General features: G+C 34.6%; 1 protein-coding gene across 1 annotated transcript; it reads right to left on the minus strand.

Annotated features, from left to right (window-relative positions):
* Positions 1–16,963: 16,963 nt before the first annotated feature.
* Positions 16,964–21,881, minus strand: cfap144 (cilia and flagella associated protein 144). Its single transcript, XM_056459087.1, has 4 exons — positions 21,697–21,881; positions 21,473–21,532; positions 18,907–19,010; positions 16,964–17,623 (listed from the first exon to the last, which is right to left on the minus strand). Exons 1-4 carry the CDS (start codon positions 21,824–21,826, stop codon positions 17,510–17,512), a joined length of 408 nt encoding a protein of 135 aa, XP_056315062.1. The 5' UTR covers positions 21,827–21,881; the 3' UTR covers positions 16,964–17,509.
* Between the last annotated feature and the right edge of the window lie 742 nt (positions 21,882–22,623).

Genomic DNA, 22,623 nt, shown 5'->3' on the forward strand with positions numbered 1-22,623 from the left:
AATGGAAAAGCGTCATAATATAGACAGAGGCAAATCAAACACTGGCAGAGGGTAGAGTTCATATTGAGGACAGCTCATCCATAAACCGGACACTCTCCAAATCCTGGTGTTTTTCTCTTAAGCCACATCTCGAAGTCTAAGACGGCCTCCTTCATGCTGGTATCGTTTGCATCAAGGAATAATACGATTAATTTTGCAGGAGCTCAAGAGTAAAATAACAGTGATTATAGCCAGGCTTTCATCACTCTGTCTTTTATCCCGCCGCTCTCTCTGGATTGATGGAAGCCGACGCCGCATTTCCTTCGCGATTGTGGCGATGTCCTCGGCCAAATGCCAGCGTTCTCTTGATTAATCTGCCTGCTCTGTTCCAATCAGTGTCACAGCAGGAGAGAAATGCCATGTGTTTTAAATGGCCAGCTTTCGCACATGGGCCGGTTTTATGAGCTCGGCCTCCTGTGGACTTGCACAAACACTGTTCTGTTGGCTGGACAGCTTGGGTGTGAAAAAAAACACAACGTAAGGCTACTATGGAAGGCAGAGGATGACAGCTTGTCAAAGGAAATTATAAATAGGTACTTCTAAATTAAAGGTTGAACATCTCTTTCACTTTCATCCAAGTTTGACATTCAGAACTTGTGTCTATTTGAGTGTCAGGGAGTGTCAAATACTAAATTGCTATAATCCACAGTGCATACTTGCAAAATCAGATGAAAGCCTCAACTTTTCTAAAAAGACAAGCCAGATAATCTTTTAGTAATTGGACTGACGGACTGAAAATTGTTGATGTAACACCTCATTACCCTTTGACGCATATGATCACACTGGTGTGATCAGTCTAGGCTGGTCCTGGTGTGAACAATCACACAGGTGTGATTATAACATTCAGTGTGTCATGATCAGCTGCTAAATTCAAACCTGTTTTCCCGATTGCTATCATTGAGACAGAGAAAGGTGCATACGACACCTGGCACATTTAAAGTCAGATTTTAAACTTGAAAATTCTAATTTTTGATTTGTAAAATAGACTCTGATGTCTATGTTTAATTTTTAATTGGAACTTTATTCACAGAAGATGCAAACTGTTCAGAGTTTCTGGATAAGTTTTCCTTTTATATACCTGTCAAAGGGTATATGATGGTAATTAATGGTATTCCCTCAGAGATTAAGAAATTATTAGAAAATGATATAGTTCAAAATACAAATTTAGATTTTAGCCTTAAATTAGAAGGTATAAATATAAAAGATAAAAATGTAATAATAGTTATATTACAATGATTTCTAAGAATGTTCCTACAGCCATTAGTTTTTGGAAATCACAATTTCTAGATGTTAACTGGAACGAGACTTTTAAGATCCCCAGACGTTTTTGTATAACAAATAAAATAGAGAGGTATCATTTAAAATAGTTTATTGTATTTATTTAGTAAAACAGGTAATTGCAAAATTATTTTGGTGTGATCCTTTCTTTTTTGTTAAGCAGAGCACAAATATAGAATTGGAATTCAAAGATAAAGATGTGTTATTTTTTATAAGAATACAGTTGATTAAAAAATTTGGTATATTGTTAATTTGCTCATTATATATGGAAATTTGTTTATTTTTAAATGTAAATGGGCAGTGAAAAAATCCAATTTTACTCACTTTAAAATAGAAATAGAAATCGGAGTATGATAAAAGAAACAAATAATTCCAAAGCAAAAAGAATTGTTAATTATCTTAAATCCTTAAATCTTCTCTTTGAATAATTGTACTTTTTTTTCTTCTTTTTTTGTTGTATTTATTTTGATGTCAATTTAATGTCATGTTATTGACCTTGTATATTCTGTGTTCTAAAATTGCAATAACAAAAAAGATTCAAACTGATACAAACTGTTTAGGCTACATTTACAGTAATCTTCTCCCAGTAAAAGAGCCACTTACTTTCACGTATTTTGTGTGAATTTGAATCATTTACATGTTGTGCATTCTGCAGCCATTCAGTAAAGGCTAACATGGTGGTGCTAGATGTGATAACCATTAAGCTGTTTAAAGGACAAAATACACATTTGATTCCAAAATACATTAGGAAGTTTGGTGATGTTTGACGAAAAGGGGAAAAAGAAGAAGAAAATGACATTAGCATAAATCATTTGGCTGTGGTGTGTCACGTAATAATCTTGAGATGTCACCATGAAAACTTTAAAACCATCTTTTTGACCAATTTTGAGGAAGTAAATAAATTTCATCTATTTTGGAATAAAGCTGTAACATAAAAAATGTGGAAAAAGTGAAGCGCTATGAATACTTTTTGGATGCACTGAAAAAATCAGATAATATGAAGCGTAAGACCAATTTATTTAAAAAATATGTTCAAAATAAAATATTTTTAAATATTAAATCATCTTCCTTTTTTAAAGATTGCAAAAAAAAAAAAAAAAAAAAAAAAAAAAAAATATATATATATATATATATATATATATATATATATATATATATATATATATATATATATATATATATATATATATAGAATTTTTTTTTTTTTTTTTTTTTTTTTTTTTTTTTTTTTTTTTTTACAATAAAACCAAAATCAAGTGTAGTAGTGCAACAGGATTATGTCTGTTAGATTTTTTTCTGTAAACCAACAATCCTGTGTAGTTTACACCATTATTTAAAACAGTCTTTGAGTGACTTTACAAGTGCGTCAAAACATGGTCAACCATTTGTTTGAGCAGGCAGTTTAAGGGTTGAAACATGTAAACATTCACTGACAAAAAAAAGGTTGTGTGTGGAAATATATAGAAAATGTTTCAGAATTGCAAAAATTGTATTGTGCCCTCTAGTGGATTAGTCATATGAAATTGTGCACCAGAAACGTACTTAGATCACCATATTTCAGTTTTGCGAAATTGTAGGCAGAGCCGTGTAATTTCAATGAGCCTGGGTTGTTTTTAACAATAGCACCGGTAAACACCGGTACACTGTCCAGTTGAACAAACCTACATACAGTAAGAAACAAATTTTGAAAAACACAGGTATGTGATTAAACACACCTAAATTTTAACATCAAGATTTTTGTAATCTCCACAGAACCAATTATCTAAATAAAATCTTGCCAACTAAACAATATCTGAATCTAATGGCGTGATCTTTGAAGCCATTTAAGTGCTTTACAGTATCTCAGGAGAACGTCCATCAGAGTCTTTAGTCTGTCTTCACAAAATTGTCTCCCAAGCCAGTCATGAAGCTTGGTTAATGCTGACTCGTCAACCAGCACAGCTGCACCAAAACTACATGGACACTCAACACACTATTTTGCCCAAACATACAGACAAACAAAAGGGGGAAAATAGAAACTTAAATTGGTTCCTACACTGAACTGTCTGGCCTGTGTCTTTTGTAATTTCACAAAGCTGTCTTCAGCCCACAGCTACAGTAGCTTGCATTTCAGTTCTGATGAGACAAGCAGGTCCTGTGTTACTGTACTGTAGATCTCAGCAATGCTCTCTGCTTCTGCTGCTGGAGAGGAGACTAAACCAATCAACAGAACTCCAACTTACCTTTGTCCAAATCCACATACGTCATCAGTAGCAAAGGTGTAACTTACACTATGTTCTATCAACTAACAACTTTGTGAAAGTTTTGTGAACACTCAAATATTATTTTTAATGTTTGAGAAAAATTGGTGATACTGCACAGTAGAGATGTGCGGATCAGCGGAAATGTCACCCGAATTCACAGCTTCATACTAATCATTCACCTGCTACCCACCCGCACATATAAAGTTATCAGATATATATACAGTTAAAGTCAGATTTATTAATAAATAATAATTTTGATTTCAATGTATATCCGCACTCGACCTGCATCAGATCGTCACTTTAATAATTCAAACTATTTGTTTAATGCATGATGATAGGTCAGCATGGATCTTTCATCATTGACAGCAGAGTGAGCTAATCTGTGCATCTCTGATAGTGAAATAATACTCTAATCGTAAACTGTTTTAGATGAACATTTATTTATAAAAACAAAAATTTGTTCCAGCAAAAAAAGATAACAAAAACAGTGTCACTTCAGCCTAAATGCCAGCTATTTCGATTTAGCACACACGATGTTTCGTATTTGAGGTACCGGTCTTGTGGCATTCATATACATACAGTGCTTCACATCTGTTGCATATAACATACCCAGCAATTGCTTCATCCTCGTTAACCACTTTATTTTTAATTCTCCTTTTTTTAAGTTTCTCTCGGATCTGTTTTGGATCTATTTCAGCTTTAACAAATGGACCTCCACCATGTGTTTTTTTTTTTTTAAATTAGCGTGCAAATTAGGGCACGTTTGCCTGATGAAAACGCATTCAAAACACATTTGTATTTTACAGAATGTGTTTAAAAAGTACAAAGTAAAAGTCATTAATAATTAATCTCATCCACCTGCAATTAATTATGTTTTTTTATTACCCGACCCGCAGGTTATCCACAGTACCTGCAGATATAACTGCCATCTGCACAGCACTATTCTATTTAATTCACTTAACTTAAATTCATGTTTCGTTCTATAGCACTTTTACAATGTGGATTGTGTCAAAGCAGCTTAACATAGAAGTTTTAGTAAATTAAAACTGCGTCAGTCCAGTTTCAATTTAGTTCAGTCCAGTGTGGTTTAAATTTCACTGCTGAAAGTCCAAACACTGAAGAGCAAATCCATCGATGCGTAGCTAAGTCAGTGGAGACAGTGGCAAGGAACAAAACTTCACCAATTGAAGAAAGTGAAGGAAAAAAACCTCGAGAAAAACCAGGCTCAGTTTGGCATGACCATTTCTCCTCTGGCCAAACTTCTTGTGCAGAGCTGCAGTCTAAGCGCCAGAGACTCGAGAACACTGGGTGTCCATCATGGAGAACTACAGGTGTGAGTAGGTCACCGGCAGGTGTTCAGGGTGGCCCACGGGATCAATGCGAAGACTCGTCTGTCACTGTGGTCTTTCAGGAATCAGTCTCACACTTCTCCATGACCGCCACAGCATTAGCCCAGGGTACGGCCTGGTCCAGGATTATAGATAACTTGGCATTATTTCTTCACAGGTCCTAGATCGCATCAATGGTGCTGCATAATCTCTAGAAGCCTTGGGATGAGTATTTCCAGGTGGAAAACTATACTACTGCACAATTGTAAAACAATTTTATTTACTACGAACATTTCCCAAATATTCTCTTAAAGTTATAAAAATACAATTAAAAAATTTGTTAAAAATATACAAAAAGTGACATTTTTCAATGTTTTTTGATTGTTCGTTTATACAAAAATGCTTTTATGTTAAAATAAGATTTGGTTAAAAATTTCATTTAGTTATAAAGATTATTCAGACATTCTGAACATTTATCAAATGTTGCTAACATTTTTTTGTTATAATAAATTGCCTAATAGTATATATTCTAAGAATATTTTAAGAAGAAAAAAAACCAAAGCATATTTTCAGCTAAAATCTTTATGATCTAAGTATTAATTGGCTAATGTTGTCAGTAAGATATCAAGAGTTTTTTTTATTGTTATAAATGTTCAAACAACATTCCCTAAATGTGCAAAAAACATTGTTAAAATAATGGCTGCCATCATTTCCAGAGGATTACCTTAGATATTAAATGTAAAAGTTGATAATATAATTCATACTGTCAAACATTGCAAATAGAAATTATAAGTTCTAACAGTGTTCATATCATGTTCAATTTTTTCTTCTTCACATTTTTTTTAGATTCTAGACATTTGGTTAAAGATTGACATTAGGCTACAAAGATAACCTAATGATATTTATTCAAGCATTCGGAACAACATAAACACTTTTATGGTTTGCTTAGTTTTCCCATTAAGTTACAAAAGTATCATTTTATGTTTGTTACACAGACATTATGAATAATATTAGCAGATTGTTCTCAGATAAAACTTTTATGTTAGGAAAAAGCCTAACGCCTTCTTTACTTTAACAATATACACTCACCAACCACTTTATTAGGTACACCTTTGTTGTCCCAGGTTGGATCCCATTTTTCCTTAAGAACTGCCTTAATCCTGCATAGATTCAACAAGGTACTGAAAATATTCCTCTCTGCCTCAGATTGCTCAAATTTTGGTCCCTATTGACATGATAGTATCACGTAGTTGCTGCAGATTTGTCGGCTGCACATCCATAATGCACCACATCCAAAAGGTGCTCTATTGGATTGAGCTCTGGTGACTGTGGATGCCATTCGAGTGAACTCTTTGTCATGTTCAAGAAACCAGTCTGAGATGATTTGCGCGTGACATGGCACGTTATCCTGCTGAATGTAGCCATCAGAAGATGTGTACACTTTTGTCTTAAAGGGATGAACATGGTCAGCAACAATACTTGTGGGTAGGCTGTGGAGTTGACACGATGCTCAATTGGTACTAATGGGCCCAAAGTGTGCCAAGAAAATATCCCCCACACCATTACACCACCACCACCAGCCTGAACCGCTGGATGGATCCATGCTTTCATGTTGTTGATGCCAAATTATGACCCTACCATCCAAATATCGCAGCAGAAATCAAGACTCATCAGCCCAGGCAATATTTTTCCAATTTTCTATTGTTCAATTTTGGTGAGCCTGTGTGGATTGTAGCCTCAGTTTCCTGTTCTTAGCTGACAGGAGTGGCACCTGGTGTGGTCTTCAGCTGCTGTAGCCCATCTGCCACAAGGTTTGACGTGCTGTGTATTCAGAGATGCTCTTCTGCATACCTCGGTTGTAATGAGTGATTATTTGAGTTACTGTTGCTTTTCTATCAGCTCAAACCATTCTGGCCATTCTCCTCTGACCTCTGCCATCAACAAGGCATATGCGCCCACAGAACTGCCGCTCACTGGATATTTTCTCTTTTTCAGAAAATTATCAGTAAACCCTAGAGATGGTTGTGCGTGAAAATCCCAGTAGATCAGCAGTTTATAAAATACTCAGACCAGCCCGTCTGGCACCAACAACAATGCCACGTTCAAAGTCACTTAAATCACCTTTCCTTCTCATTCTTTTGCTGTTTGAACTGCAGCAGACCGTCTTGACCATGTTCACATGCCTAAATGCATTGAGTTGCTGCCATGTAATTGACTGATTAGAAATTTGCGTTAACAAGCAGTTGGACAGGTGTACCTAATAAAGTGGCCTTTGAGTTCATACAGCAATTTTTTTTTGGTTTTACAAACAATATTTCCAACAACATTTTATGTCAGAACTTTATGGACAACTGAGATTTCAGGTGTCAGTTTTGATATGGCATAATATTGCCAACTAAAATTGTTATATAGATTTGTGTTCATAATGTTCCTATTAAGTCTATTTAAATTATGTTTTAACACCCATTGTTTTAAATGATTTGTGAGTATTTTATGAACAGTGTGGCCTGGCAATACAACCATTGTAGATAAATGAGCAGAACGCTCCCAGTTTATGCTTTAAAAAATGTTGGTAGTAGATGGTTGACATAATTGTGATAGATGAACAAACAGCATTATTAGAATAGTCTTTTTTTTTAAAACAGCATATCTGTCTAAAGCAGGTCTTCAGGCGGCAGTCTATTGTATTTCTGGCTACAGTTACAGCATATTAGCTTGCAGGTACAGTCAGCATCCCTCACCTTTGCAATTTCCGTCGAGACAGAGATGATGCCATACAGCCAGACTCTAGCCAGAGTCACGTAAGATGAACTAATCTTCCCAGACACAATCTGATGCCGCTCAGCCTGACTGGATTCGTTACTACAGTGGGCCGTGGGGATCCGTGTCAGTTGCTCTGAGGCACAGATACACATCACAGTGTGCGGCGTTTAAGACATTTGTAATAGAACTCCTTTTTTCACACTTAAAAAGAAACAAGCTGCACATTGTAAGAATAAATAAAAAGAACACCCAGTGGTATAAAACTGTATTGCTGTAAAACAACAACTGTCCCAGTGTGTAAATATGTGATTTGATATGTTGAAAGATAGGCCTACGCATGCTTTTTTCTGTCCTTGTCATCAGATTTCTCATATCAACACGCAGCTCTGAAGCCAAACCCACTGAGATTTCTGGGATGTTTGTAACCAGTAGCAACTGAATTTGCTACATTTGAGCTTGAGAGAATATTTTCTTAACTCATACACATAAATATAATGCCTTACTATAGTTTAGCTGATTTATTTATTTGAAACTCTGTCAGACAAAGTAGTGTCTTGAAAAATGGAGAGCAGAAAATACTGCTGAATTAATGGGTATAATATATAATACAAGAGTTTAGCTTTCTGTTGACCTAAAGGTGTTGAGTCTCTCTATCTCTGTCTTAAAACAGACATGTTATGAAATGGCTAGGTTAGCATATTATTAGCATTGCTATCATGGTTAACTTTATTAAAATTAATTAGAATATTGTTAGTATGTTGATTTACCTTGTTTTTAGCATGGTTTGTAAAGTGAATAGATCCAGAATCAATCAATCAATCAATCAATCAATCAATCAATCAATCAATCAATCAATCAATCAATCAATCAATCAATCAATCAATCAATCAATCAATCAACATGAATACATTTTATTCTATGTTTAAATAGAATAAAGTTAAAATATTGGCCCTAATCTGTTGGACCTCTATAACAATATTTAAAGGTCAGTATTGACCTTAATTTTCAATGTGGAAGTGCGCTCATTTTTGCAATTGTTTTAGAGCTTCCGATTCAATTGCTATGGGAGAAATGAATAATCAACTGCAGAAAACGGCTAAACTGCTCTACAAACAAGTGTTTGCATGACTATACAGACAAAGTAAAATAAAATAATAATAAAATATCAGTTTGCAACATCAAGCAGCGTAACGAGCTGTTTTTAATGTCTAAAAATGAATGGAAGTGAATGAGACCGGAAGTCTCAAGCCAAAAAGATTCAAATGGTTGCGCCCACTCGTACGCGAAGAATGTACTATTAAATTTTGAGAAGAAACGGTAATTACATGATTATAATTCAGAATTCTGTATTATGTAACAGTTTTTGTTTTTTAAATTCAGACTTTTTAAAATTTACAGTGGTCCCTCGTTAATGGCATAAGCTACGTTCTAAAAATAACCCGCAATAGGCAAAATCTGTAGCTATAAGTAGTCAGCTTTATTTTTTTTATAATTTTTAAAGATTTTTTAAGGCTGTAAAACCTCTCACTACACTCTTTATACACTTTTCTCAGACAGGCATTACCATTTTCACACTTTTCTCTCTTTAAACACTGTTATTTTCCTTCTTCTTCATATAACGCACCGAAGATTCATTTATTCCATTTGGCAACCTACATCCGCATAACTTCTACCTTCCTTTAGCATTTCCAGAAGTCCAACTTTTGTGTGATGCTTAGCATCTTCCACTGCTTTTTAAGTGCTACCGCAGGTGCCTTTGATGGTGCAGAATGTTCCGTCGACCTTATGCGGTTAGTTGGGAAGAAAACCTGCAAACATACAAGTACAGCACTTCGAAGTCACAGCTAGCAATCAAAGATTGAAGCAAGCTGAACACATTATGTACTGTACAGGAGACGCAGTATGGAGGAGATTAATTGACAATGATCTACAGGCAATAAGGACGCAGAAAACAACGCACTAAACAGGACGCAGAACTCAATGCGATATAAAAAACATGTCAAATTTCACTTAAAAATCATCTAAACTGCGAGGCTGCAAAAGGTGAATTGCATTAAAGCGAGGGACCACTGTACTGGATAATAATAAAAAATAACTATTGAAGGAGACCTATTATGGCCCTCGTTTACAAGATGTAAGAAAGTCTCTGACATCACTAGATTGTGAATGTGAAGTTTTAACTTATTATAACCCAGAAATATTTTTTTAAACTCTGAAACTGCCCCTTTTAGGCTTTGATCCAAATTATGCCATTTTGGTGACTGTCTTTTAAATAAAAATGTGATTTGCGACCGGGCCTCTTTTGATAAAAAAAAGGCAGAACTACAATCGTCTACTTATTTGTCATCATACCATCTGCTTCTCGTTTTTTCCTTCTAGTTTAATCCTAAATTTGTAAGATTGCAGAGAGATCGGCTCTCGCGTCATTTAAATCATATATATGAAAGCATTTAGGCGTTTCTGTAAAAATATAATGATTAAAGAAGTTGTGGTAGGTTATTCGGGATGTGTTGGGTTTCTCAGAAGGTGTTGGTTATTAATTTGTGGGTTATTAAAGGTGTTTTCTGTCACTACTTGTTTAGCCTGTATTAATGCATTCAGTGTAAGCTGAAATCATTAAAAGATTAATTAATCATTAAAAGATTGGGATCTCAACACCCACGCAACAAAATTATAAATGAAGGTGATTTGACTAATCCTTTCACTGCATTCAAATCTGTGTTTGAAAAACGCAAAAATCAAGAAAGATTCATTCTTTAGTTTACAGTTAAATAACACAGAAGTACTGGGATACCAGTTTATAGTTTAGATAAAACCTCTGATGTTTATGGTAAAGATTAAAATCACAGTCATATGCATTTAACTTGATGCTCAAAAATATAAGTTGTAGGCAGCAATTACATCATTTAACCAATAGCTGGCGACAATCAGCCATCAAAAATATGCCACTGAATAATCCTTCAAAAATGAAACATATAACAATGAAACATGAAGCTTTATAAGTGAATATCTGAATCATTTATTGAAAATGAGACTAAAAATAAATACAGGCTGTACAAATTATAATGTTAGATTTATACAGAAGTAGTAACAGTGAATTTTTCACAGTACTGAATATTTTACATTTTATTCAGCTGATTATTTCTTCTTTTTCTTTTTAGTTAAATTACAGGTTCTAAGTTCTGTTTGTTAAAACCAAAATTGTCTTGCAGTACTGTTTTTGTAATAAATGTAAAGCAAATTAAAAAAAATCCTCTCCTTTTTGTATGATCCGTGAAAAATGGTCCGATCCATGGTTAAAAAAACCTTAATGTAATCCGAACTGTGAGATTTGTGATCCGTTACACCACTACTAATGGGCAGAACTTCTCCCTCTGATAACATGTACAAAGGGAGAATGTCAGTATTTCTGCAGACTGTTGTTATAAGGTGTGATTATAAAAAATAGAATAAATACATTTTACCATTATTGACTGCAGTTTCACACGCTTGTTTAAACACTTTACAAAGGTGATTTTTGCATAATAGGTCCTCTTTATGTGATCTTGAGGAAAGTTGTTGATGGTCCGTGGTAAATTGCATTGATTATTGGAATGAAATGATTTAGGCAATTGTGCAATTACAGTAGCATAACAGCTAACTAGTGACTGATGTCCTCATTGAGTCGAAAACAACAACAAATGTGACTCACTGGATGATTCAGCATTTTGATCCTTTTTTCTACTGTTGAGGAAGACCATTTTTTGTCCCCTAGGAGACAGTTATTAGCTAGTAAAATTAGCCAGCCAGTAAATCACACCTGCAGTTATTCTCAATGGATACATTAGGCTAGTTTGCTTGTGAGCCTGTTAAACTGAAACACATACTCTCACACAGAACAAAATAAATCCCCATTTTTAAATTTCCTAAATGCTAAAAGAAGGCCTGCTTTTAACGTATGCCACATTTAGGTAACTTTCCCAATTGCACATCAATTCAGCTGGGATGTGTTGCTACAAAATATATGCTGTAGCGGCTAAAAGTAGTTTAACATGCTGCCGGTGTTCTTAGTTGGCAATCTAATTTGATACACTTAGATGCACACAAGCAGAGAAAATAGTGACAAAAACGAGATGAAAGAAATGTTTCCACACACTTCAATAAATCACATCAAATCCAAAACTTCACCACCAACAAGAGCCAAAAAACTTTTCTGATCATTAGGATCAGAATGAGCAAAAACTAGGAAAAACGCTAATTAACCTTTCAAGACCTTATTGAGCGTCTGGATGCTGCAGTGAAATACTTTTCCTTGTCGGATACAGCATATCGGTCTTGACTTGAGATATCAATTTAGACAGTCGCCCCTCCAAACCTTTGCTGACAAATTGATTAAGGCTGATGTGACTAAATCAAAGGAAAGTTAAGACCTCCAACGGAAAAGACTCTCACCTTGATGCTGAGTGGACTCTTTAACTTCTTACACATTTAAAATGTTTGATTATCTTGAAGGATGAGTTTTTAATGAGTTTCCTTTTTTCTGTTGAACACAAAAGAAATTTTTTTGAAGAATGTTGGTAACTGGTAGCCTCTCTATCCATAGTTTGGAAAAATATATAAAAGACAAGGGCTACCAGTTTCAGACATGATTTTTCAAACTATGTATCAACAGATTAAAAGTAACTCAGACAAGCTTGGAACAAAAGGAGGTTAAGGGTAAATGGCAGATTTGTATTTATGAATTTAATAATTTTGGATTTTGCTTGTTGTCTTACAGAACTAAATCTTTTATTTCTATAAGCGCTTTACTAAATGACAGTCAGTGAGGGTGACCTAGTGACAGTGTAATTTGTCAAAAGGATGGATGACCTTCAGATTTCCCATCAAACTGAAAAAACCTATACAGTATAAACTACATTAAACTATTACACAATAGTAAAAAAAAATTCATTAATTTCTCAGAGAAAATAGGCAATAATATTTGGTGCATTTAATCAAAACAGCTTTATTAAACAGTTATATTCATTAAAATAAGAGTTTGGTCACCTAACATCTTTAGAAATGTATATAAAACATTTAAATCCAAACAAGTTTTTAAAATTACAACCATTTTTAAAAACTTTTTTTTATGTTTCTGTTAATTAAAAATCAGTTTAACATTTCCCCTTAACATATTAATTTGGTTTTGACTGTGATCTTAAGTTTTTTGTTAGATTAGTTCAGTTTTGGCTTTGGTACTGACTAATCTCATACTGTCTGCACAAATATATTATTGTTATGATCACCAGCAGTGTTGCCCTTGCAGGCTGCTGGAGAACACTGCCTGTCATTCTACTGATCTACAAATCCCATTATGTCCTTTAGTCACACACCTGTTTCAGTTTGCCTTCTGATTACACACACACACGCACGCACGCACACACACAGCTGAAGCTCAGGACTCATCAGATTTACATTTACATTTACATTTAGTCATTTAGCAGACGCTTTTATCCAAAGCGACTTACAAATGAGGACAAGGAAGCAATTTACACAACTATAAGAGCAGCAGTGAACAAGTGCTATAGACAAGTTTCAGGTGTGTAAAGTCTAAGAAGCTAAGCATTAGTAAAATTTTTTTTTTTTTTTTTTTTTTTTTTTTTGGAGAGAGAGAGAGAGAGAGGGCACAGTTAGTGGTATAGCCAGAGAGGCAGTTGCAGATTAGGAAGGAAAGTGGAGACTAAACAGTTGCGTTTTTAGTCGTTTCTTGAAGACAGCAAGTGACTCTGCTGTTCTGATGTAGTTAGGGAGTTCATTCCACCAACTGGGCAGATTGAATGTGAGAGTTCGGGAAAGTGATTTCTTCCCTCTTTGGGATGGAACAACGAGGCGACGTTCATTCACAGAACGCAAGTTTCTGGAGGGCACATATATCTGCAGAAGTGAGAGCAGATATGAAGGAGCCAAGCTAGAGGTCACTTTGTAAGCAAACATCAGAGCTTTGAATTTGATGCGGGCAGCAACTGGCAGCCAGTGCAAACGGGTGAGTAGCGGAGTGACATGTGCTCTTTTGGATTCATCAAAGACCACTCGTGCTGCTGCGTTCTGAAGCAGCTGAAGAGGTTTGATAGAACTAGCTGGTAGCCCGGCTAGCAGAGAGTTGCAATAGTCCAGTTTGGAGAGAACAAGAGCTTGAACAATGAGTTGAGCTGTATGTTCAGATAGGTAGGGTCGGACCTTTCTGATGTTGTAGAGTGCGAATCTGCAAGATCGAGCAGTTCTAGAAATGTGGTCAGAGAAGTTCAGTTGGTCATCAATCGTTACTCCAAGGCTTTTTACCATTTTGGATGCAGTGATGGTTGCTCCGTCCATCTGGATTGAAAAGTTATGGTGAAGAGTCGGGTTGGCAGAAACTTCAAGCATTTCCGTTTTCGTGAGGTTAAGCTGGAGATGATGATCTTTCATCCAGTGTGAAATGTCTGACAGGCAGGCTGAAATGCGAGCTGGAACCGAGGGATCGTCAGGGTGAAAAGAGAGGTATAGCTGGGTGTCATCAGCATATCAGATGGACTATATACTGTATACACCACACTAGGCATGGGACGATAACTGTTTATACCAAAAGGTATACCACGGTTTGGAAAAGTCAAGGTTTTAAAACCACCCAAACGTTCTACTATACCGTTCCTATGGTATATGCAAGTTTTTTTTTTATGTTTTTTAGGACAACAGCATCTCCAGTGGAAAACATATCCAAAGATGCCATTTTAAATTGTGAAGAAATCTGTGCTTTTGAAAACAATGAAAGCAGAAGTCAATCATTCATTTAAATTATTTAGCCTGACATGTTTACTGCACCAAAATATTTTAAAAGTTTCTCAAAATAAAATATATTGTGTTCAAAAGGGGGAAAAGAATGTTTTGTTTTATACCCAGACATTTAAAAAGAGCATATATTATAATTAGAGCAGCAATCACAGTACCGTAAAACTGTGAAACCGTGGTATTTTTATTCAAGGTTATCATATCCATGCCCATGCCTACACCACACACACACACTGATATCTGTGCTGAGTCTTATTTCCCTGTAGTTTCAAAGCATTCCTGGCGTGTTTTGACCCTTGTTTGTTTCATTGTTTATGTTTGTTTTGGTACCTGCCTTGATCCTTTAACTGTTTACTGATTACTCTTATGGAAGACCTTCATGCAATCGTCTGTCCCTGTTTTGAACCTTGCCTGTCTGAACCTTGTTGTCACCACCCAACTCATTACAACTGCTAAGCATCCTATACAAAATAATAATTTAAAAGAAAGATCTGTGAGGGGTGTACTCATTTATGCTAAGCAATGTATATACAAGTCAAAATTATTTTTAAAATTAAAATTATGATTTAAAATTGTGATTTTATTTTATTTTTTAATATTTTCCAAATTATGTTTATCGCAGCACAATGTTTAAGGTCAATATTGTTATCCTCCTTAAGCATTTTTTTCAATTGTCTACAGAATAAACCATTGTTATACAATGACTTGCCTAATTAACTTAACTTGCCTAGTTAACTTAGTTAAGCCAGTAAATTCCACTTTAATCTAAATATTAGTATCTTGAAAAATATCTAGTAAAATATTATAAGCTGTCATCATGGCAAAGATAAAAGAAAACTTTTTAAAATCTGTTATTAGAAATAAGTTATTAAAAGGGCTAATGATTCTAACTTCAACTCTATATCACTCACTTATTTTCCTTCGGCTTCGTTCCTGCTTTATCATGGGTCACCACAGCAGAATGAACCAACAATTACTTGTCTATTGTTTTAATTGTCTCATCCAGCTGGGACTCAAACCATGCTGTCAATCATGCTGTCAAACCATTGCCTCTTGTTGTAAGGCAAACATATACATTTTATTTATTTATTTTACAAATTAAGAGGAACTTTGCAGCATCATATTGTTTGGGATTAATATATGTAGGGTTGTGATCATATCATATCATTATGGTTCACATTATACTGTTAATTCTGTGTAAATTGTTTAAAAGCCATAGTATCTTTAAGGTTTCTTTAAGGTCATGGTAGGCTATGTGCAGAAGCAGGAATAGGAAGAGTCTAATTGTAAGTAATGCTCACCTCAGCTAAATACTTAATGCAGTGGCTAATGTACACTAATAAGATCACCAATTATTAGCCATTCATAGGAGAGGAAAGATGTTCTGATGAGTCAGATAAGGATTATTTAGAGACTGTAATGTAATGAGACTTTTGGCTGGAATACTGGTGATTTCTCTAGAGGGAGAGAGGGACTTGAATTATAATGTGGATAATGATCACCAATGATTACTGAATCATTTATTACAAAAGTAAACATAGTTATTATATTATATTCTTAACTGTTGCACTAAATCATTCATGATAAAATATTAAGTGAAATAAGATATCCATGAAACAAAATATAATATAATATAATATAATATAATATAATATAATATAATATAATATAATATAATATAATATAATATAATAATGCTCCACAATGATAAAATAATATCAATTATTTTCAACAATTACAACAATCATTGAAGGTGAATCCAAAGAAGCTTGATGAATTCTGGGAGTCCTACAAGAACGCTTTGTCATTCCAGATGACTTTATTAATAAGTTATTTGAGTCTTTGCAGAGACGTAGTCCTCCAAGCTCATGGGAGTCATACACAATATTAATTCTTTTTCCACTGCAGCATGACTTTATATTCTATACTGTACCTTATTTCTGTTAAGTGACAAGACTTTTGTTTAAACAAAGTCAGACCTTACTGTCCTAATTAAATAATTGAAAATCAAGGCATGATCATATTTTATTTTGGTAAAATAAGAGTAATCTAGAGGCCTTTACATTTCATATAAGCCACTTCTGATACCAAATGATCAACTAGAAGTCAAGTTATTATCTGTTGTTCCTAAAATTTAGATAGGCAACAACTTTTGTTAGGTAGTGTATAAAATATTGAAATTATAGTAGAACAAATATTTAATAGCGCTGTAAGATTTCTCTTAAAACATGTTTAAACTTAGCAGGAAATAATACTATTGGGAGAATTAACGTTTTTTTTTTTATTTTTATATTAATTCATAACATGACATTTGTTGAAAGACTCAAGTTGGAGATCATTTTATTGGTTTGGTTTTCCAGAAATACACACCTCCATTCATACATGGTAATAAATTTGAATTAATTTTGACCAAAACTAAGTACACGAGGTAGTAGGTATTTCACTGCATTTCTGTAAAAAAAAGAAGAAGAAGAAGAAAAATATCGCTCATGCTTCATATAAAAGTCTAAATTTCGTTTAGAGAAAGTATACTGTAATAAATCTTGACCTGAGAGGCCGATACAGTATGTGTAATATGTTCCAATAAACAGCCAGTGAATTATAGCCACAATTATGGATATTTCTAGAGGAAAAAAGGCACATTTGCAAAACAAGCTGTGTGAATCCCATTTCTGTATAATATGACATTATCTGAGATCAATTGGTTATGAACTAATCTCTTTTGCTTATTATGCAGAGATTCAGCTAGACAGGAGCAGTTACATTCATAGTGATGAATTGTGGCCATTTGACCCACTTTTACATATCTCCAGATACACCACTGAAATGCTAAACGCTCAGGCAGTGTCTTAAAATCCAATGACTTGCCTTGCTGGAATGGGAGGGAAAAAACAACACTGTCTAGGTAGGCAGCTTATGAGATTTAGCTGAAAACCCAACCTTACCTTTTCTGAAACACATTTATATTTGTGCAGTTAGTGTTTATTGCTGATGACAGAGAATGCCCACATATGCAGTCCGGGCTTGTTTATCCGAGTTACTGTTATATGGCATCAAGAAAATAAGCTCAAATTGTTATCTCATATTTTGTGTCTGCTCCTTCAGCCGCCAGGCAGCATCCATGTATTTAGTGATTTCCGAGTTCTGCCGTGGAAAGTTTAATCTTCTGTCACTGCGATCTGTGACGAGCTGAAATGTTACAGTACATGAAAGAGATGATTAGTAAGATGATTATGGAAGATGTTTTTCATTTTATGCTGTGCTGTTGTTGCCTAAGTACTTACAGAGTAATCCTTAATAGTAGAATTTTTAAATAGTGTAAATTGAAAAAGCTTAATTTTATCCTTATTTATTTTATTTTTTTATTTATTTATTTTTTACAGGTAAGATTTAATAGATGCAATAAATATACAGCAAAAAATTGTGTTCCTCCCCAGTGTTTTCCAACTGAATTATCTAAATATTCTTAATTCAAGATACATTTACTTGAAAAGCATAATAACTAAGACACAGGGCAGTTTACCAAAAAAAATAGCCGATTTTCTCAACTTTAATCAATGTATGGGACTTTTGTCTATGGTAGAACATTAAACAGACCTTTTAGCTTAAACTGTGTTACTTATTAATGGTTAACATTCCTTTAAGAGTCAAGAAATTATATACAGGCAAACACTAAAACTATATAATTTCTATGACTCTTGATTATACACAATTATTTTGCTACCAACATTTTTTTTTATTTAAAGAGACATTTCACACAACAATGGTAGTTTAAAATGATCAGAAACCTGTAACTATTCAATTACATAGTATTTGTTTTTCCCACCATGGAAGTAAATGGTTACAGGTTTTCAGTTTTCATCAAAATATCTTTTGGGTTCAACAGAAGAGAGAACCTCATAAAGGTTTTGAAATTCTAGTGAGTACATTTTCATTTTTGGTTGAACTGTCACTTTAAAAAAAATTGTTGATACGCTATTTTTTTTACCCATTGGGCCTCATAGATTTCCTTTTGTAGATTTTTAGATTTTTTCATACATTTTTCAATCAATTATTTACACATACTGTATAATACATGTACCGTAGTACAATGCAGTATAATACATCTAATATAATACAAAAGTATCAAACATAACTTTTGATTTTAATTATGTTGTAATAAATGCTGAAATTCTTTAAAATTAATAAATATATTAGGATTTCATTAATGATAGATAGATAGATAGATAGATAGATAGATAGATAGATAGATAGATAGATAGATAGATAGATAGATAGATAGATAGATGGATGGATGGATGGATGGATGGATGGATGGATGGATGGATGGATGGATGGATGGATGGATGGATGGATGGATGGATGAATGATGGATAGTGTCAAAATGTTCAAATTAAATACAAAAGAAACATGTAGAGAACACTTTTATTGTATACAGTCAAACATTCATACATGAATAAATAAATCCTTACCAGAGGACTGGATAACCATCCTATCTCCTGTGATTCAGTCTGAGGGTGAGTGTACTTCTTTGTGGGCTCCAGGTGGGCATTATGTACAGCCCGAAGGAAAGCAGCTGCACAAAGTTTTATCATTAACTACTGACAACCACACATTTAATTCAGTGGTGTTAAGTATGTGAGTTAATGATGTAATTAGTTACTGTATTGTAAAAGTGTTTTTTGGCTACTCTGTAAACTTATAAGGAGTATTATCAGTTTTTACTCTCAACTTTATTACTTTTTTTATTAAGTATATTAACTCTTTACTCCAATATATTTGTGGTAAGGAATGCAGTTAGATTTTGCATGGTGCCTAACTTTTTTGCAGCAGTTTATTTTTTGCAACAGATGAAGCATTGTCACCATCTACATGGCATTAAAGGTAGTGTACTATATTCAATTCAATTCATGTTTATTTATATAGCACTTTCACTGTGTAGATTGTGTCAAAGCAGCTTAAAGAGCCCATATTATAGATGAAATAGGGTCATATTTAGGTTGTAAGGGTCTCCAACAACAGTCTAATATGCATGCAAGGTCAAACAACACTTTGATGGTCTTATAATCTGCATTTATTTTTACCTAATTATCCCAGCGACTCCCATATGAATCGTTCAGCGATTCATTTGTACCCAAACCCGTCCTCAGCGCGAAGCTAATCTGCGCTGATTGGACCGATGACAGCCTGCTGCGATTGGTCGACGACACGGACAGGCTTCAGGGCGAGACAGAGTGAAATGCCCAGCAGATTATCAACAATATAAAAGTAGTCACAGTGCACACACGCTTCATAGTGGATTTTGGCTGCCAGTGGGTGAATGTAAATACAGACGATGGACTAGAAAATACTGACGACTAACTATTTTATCAAGCAAAAAGTCCAAGAACTGGCGAGGATATGTCCTAGCAGTCTACTTGCTCTTTTTACACACACGCACACACAGGGCCGGCGCGTCCAGAATAGAGACGGCGCGGCGGCGACACCTCCCTCCCCCTCCGCGTCCTCAGTTACATCCGCGATTACAACCCTAAGATTTCAACCGCGACACCCCCTAAAGTCCTCACTTTACAAACGGGTCCCTTTGATCACCCTTTGCCTAGAGCTTTACCCTGTTCAGAGACACACACACACACACATCAACCTCCTAAGAGGAGACACTCACACAAACGGCCGTCCTCAGAGGAGACACACACACACATCACACACACACACACATAGCTGACTATCCATAAACAAAGCGGCACGCGTCGCGTTTTCAACGTAGCTTTACACGCGATATGAGAATATAAAGAGTTAACCTGATACAGCACACGCGGTTACAAGTAACAAAACACAACTAAATGCATAATTTGCAAGCTAGAGTAAACGAGGCAACAATTTTAATCGCACGTACTTACACTGGTGAAATGGGGGAAGAAACTGATTCATGATCCACTGATCCTTGTTCTGACAGTCTTTACCGATCCTTTCTTTAACAAACTGATGAAGTCTTCTTTGTAAGCAGGTAGTTTCCAGAGGCTCTCGATCTGCTCAAGGCTAGGCTATATTGCTAAGGTTTCATCTTTGGGTGAACTGTCAATAATCTCCATCTGCACAGCGTGACTTCATTCGACCGGTGTCTGTGTGTGTCTGTGTGTGTGTGTGTGTGTGACTTTTTTCTGTTAGTGGGCGGGGCCGCAGGTTTCAAATCTCCCGGGCTTGCGCGCCCAACTACTTGTGTTTCGTAGCTGCGTCATCGCGAAACACCTAATAACTCGTTATCAAGGCGACTCGTTTGAAGCACTATGAGTCGACTCTTTTATAGATGAATCAATAGTTTTAAACACTGTACACTTACAGATTTAAGCCTTAGCTGGATATTTCACTTCACTTAGAGCTGTGTGACACACTACATGGAAGGGCATTTTCAAAAAGCCATAATATGGGCTCTTTAACATAAAAGTTGTAGTATGTATTTCTTGTATTTTTTAACTCCTCCATACTTGTCAACAAGGCTAGTATGTAAGTGTGTTCATAGTTGGTTGTTTTCATATTTGAGATGATAACATGCAGTTATGATTTGATTATTTTTTTATCATTGATTATAGTTAACATTTTATTCACCTATTATATTGAAGAAATATATGTTTTTATGCACTTTTTGTGCATGTGAGTTTAAAGGCATAGTTAACCCAAAAATACAAATTCTGTTATTTACTCTCCGTCAAATGATTCAAACTGGTATGACTTATTTCGTTAAAAAGGAAGCAATTTCGAAGAATTTTAGAAATCGTTGACCACCGACTTCTATAGTTTCTAGTTTTTTTTTCCCCCCACTAGGCCTGCTATTTTTTATATTTTTCAAAATATATTTTGTTTAAAAGAAAAAAAAAACTCAAAGGTTTGGAACCACGTGAGATACATATGTGTAAATCTTATTTTTTTATATCGTTTTAAGTCTGTCCAGAGTATTTGTAGATGTTAAATGGACTATAGTGTTGATTACAAAATTACAAACGTTTTTTAAGTGTCAAAAGAAACATGGAAAATACTTACGATCCCCCTCCTCCTTTGTGTGGGCGATACTGGACATGGGTTTGTCAGTCAAAACGTGCACTGTAGAAACAAAACATACTGTTTTCCTTGTCTTTTTCCCAATTCTTTCTTTCTTTCTTTCTTTCTTTCTTTCTTTCTTTCTTTCTTTCTTTCTTTTTACACATTTAGCACTGGTATTTAGTTAAGTTAAGGTAACGTTCACGTAAGTTAAGGTCTGCACTCACGTTTCTTGAAGGGGTTGATGTTAAACTCCGTATAAAGCTTCTGATGTCTCAACTCCTTCATTATTGTCTCGACATGAATAGCATTCTGGTGAACTATGTCCAATGGTTCTTTTTCTTTAGGTTTTGCCATATTTAAGCTGTTTCAGTGTTTTTTTGGATGCTAATGTGTGTTAGTCTGAACACAGAGTTACTCCTAGCAGTGGCTAACGCTTCTCTCAGAGTCTTGTTGCTTGGAAACCGTAAATACAGCAAGAGGAAATGCATTTTTGTCACCACGCGAGGGCGCTGAATGACCAGTTATTAAACATTACTCGCAACAGAAGCTCTTCTGGTTGAAACGTTATTTACTGTCAATACTTTCAACAGTGACTTCCAACTGGAACCAGATCCGCGCTTCTAATTGATAAAGGATTTAATAAAAAAAAAATATATATTAAGTAAATTAATGAAAACATATATGCTTGTTGTGGATTAAGAAACAGTATTATCAAATATTTATAAAAAATGGTAAACAAATATATATTTTTACTTGTTTTCACTTTTTTAAACTTTAGAAACAAACTGTAAATAAAATAAAGTAAAATATCTGAACTGTCAAAATTTTGACCAAGAAAAGTGATGCTTATATTGTTATGGTTTATGATCCAAGAATATCCAAAATATTTTTTATTATATCATATGCATAATGTTTGTCGTTGTTGTTGTAAAACAAGCAAGAAAATACTTTTCTTGTTATCCTAATTTTTATTTGTTATATATGTTATAATATTTTATTTATTTATTTTATTATATTTTATTATTATGCATTTATATTACTAATTAGTTAATTCATTTTCTTTTCGGCTTAGTCCTTTAATTAATCCAGGGTCGCCACAGCAGAATGAACCGCCAACTTATCCAGCATGTTTTTAAGCAGCGGATGCCCTT

The sequence above is a fragment of the Danio aesculapii genome, chromosome 6 (assembly GCF_903798145.1).
Source record: "Danio aesculapii chromosome 6, fDanAes4.1, whole genome shotgun sequence".
Classification (NCBI taxonomy): domain Eukaryota; kingdom Metazoa; phylum Chordata; class Actinopteri; order Cypriniformes; family Danionidae; genus Danio; species Danio aesculapii.

Bases quoted from the DNA above. Each gene is read 5' to 3' on its own strand.
- cfap144 (XM_056459087.1), bottom strand. From the start codon at position 21,826: ATGGCAAAACCTAAAGAAAAAGAACCATTGGACATAGTTCACCAGAAT. The intron at 19,011-21,472 runs GTAAGTATTTTC...AACTTTGTGCAG, and splicing joins CACAAAGGAGGAGGGGGATC to CTGCTTTCCTTCGGGCTGTA. The intron at 17,624-18,906 runs GTAAGGATTTAT...GTAACATTTCAG, and splicing joins GATGGTTATCCAGTCCTCTG to CTCGTCACAGATCGCAGTGA.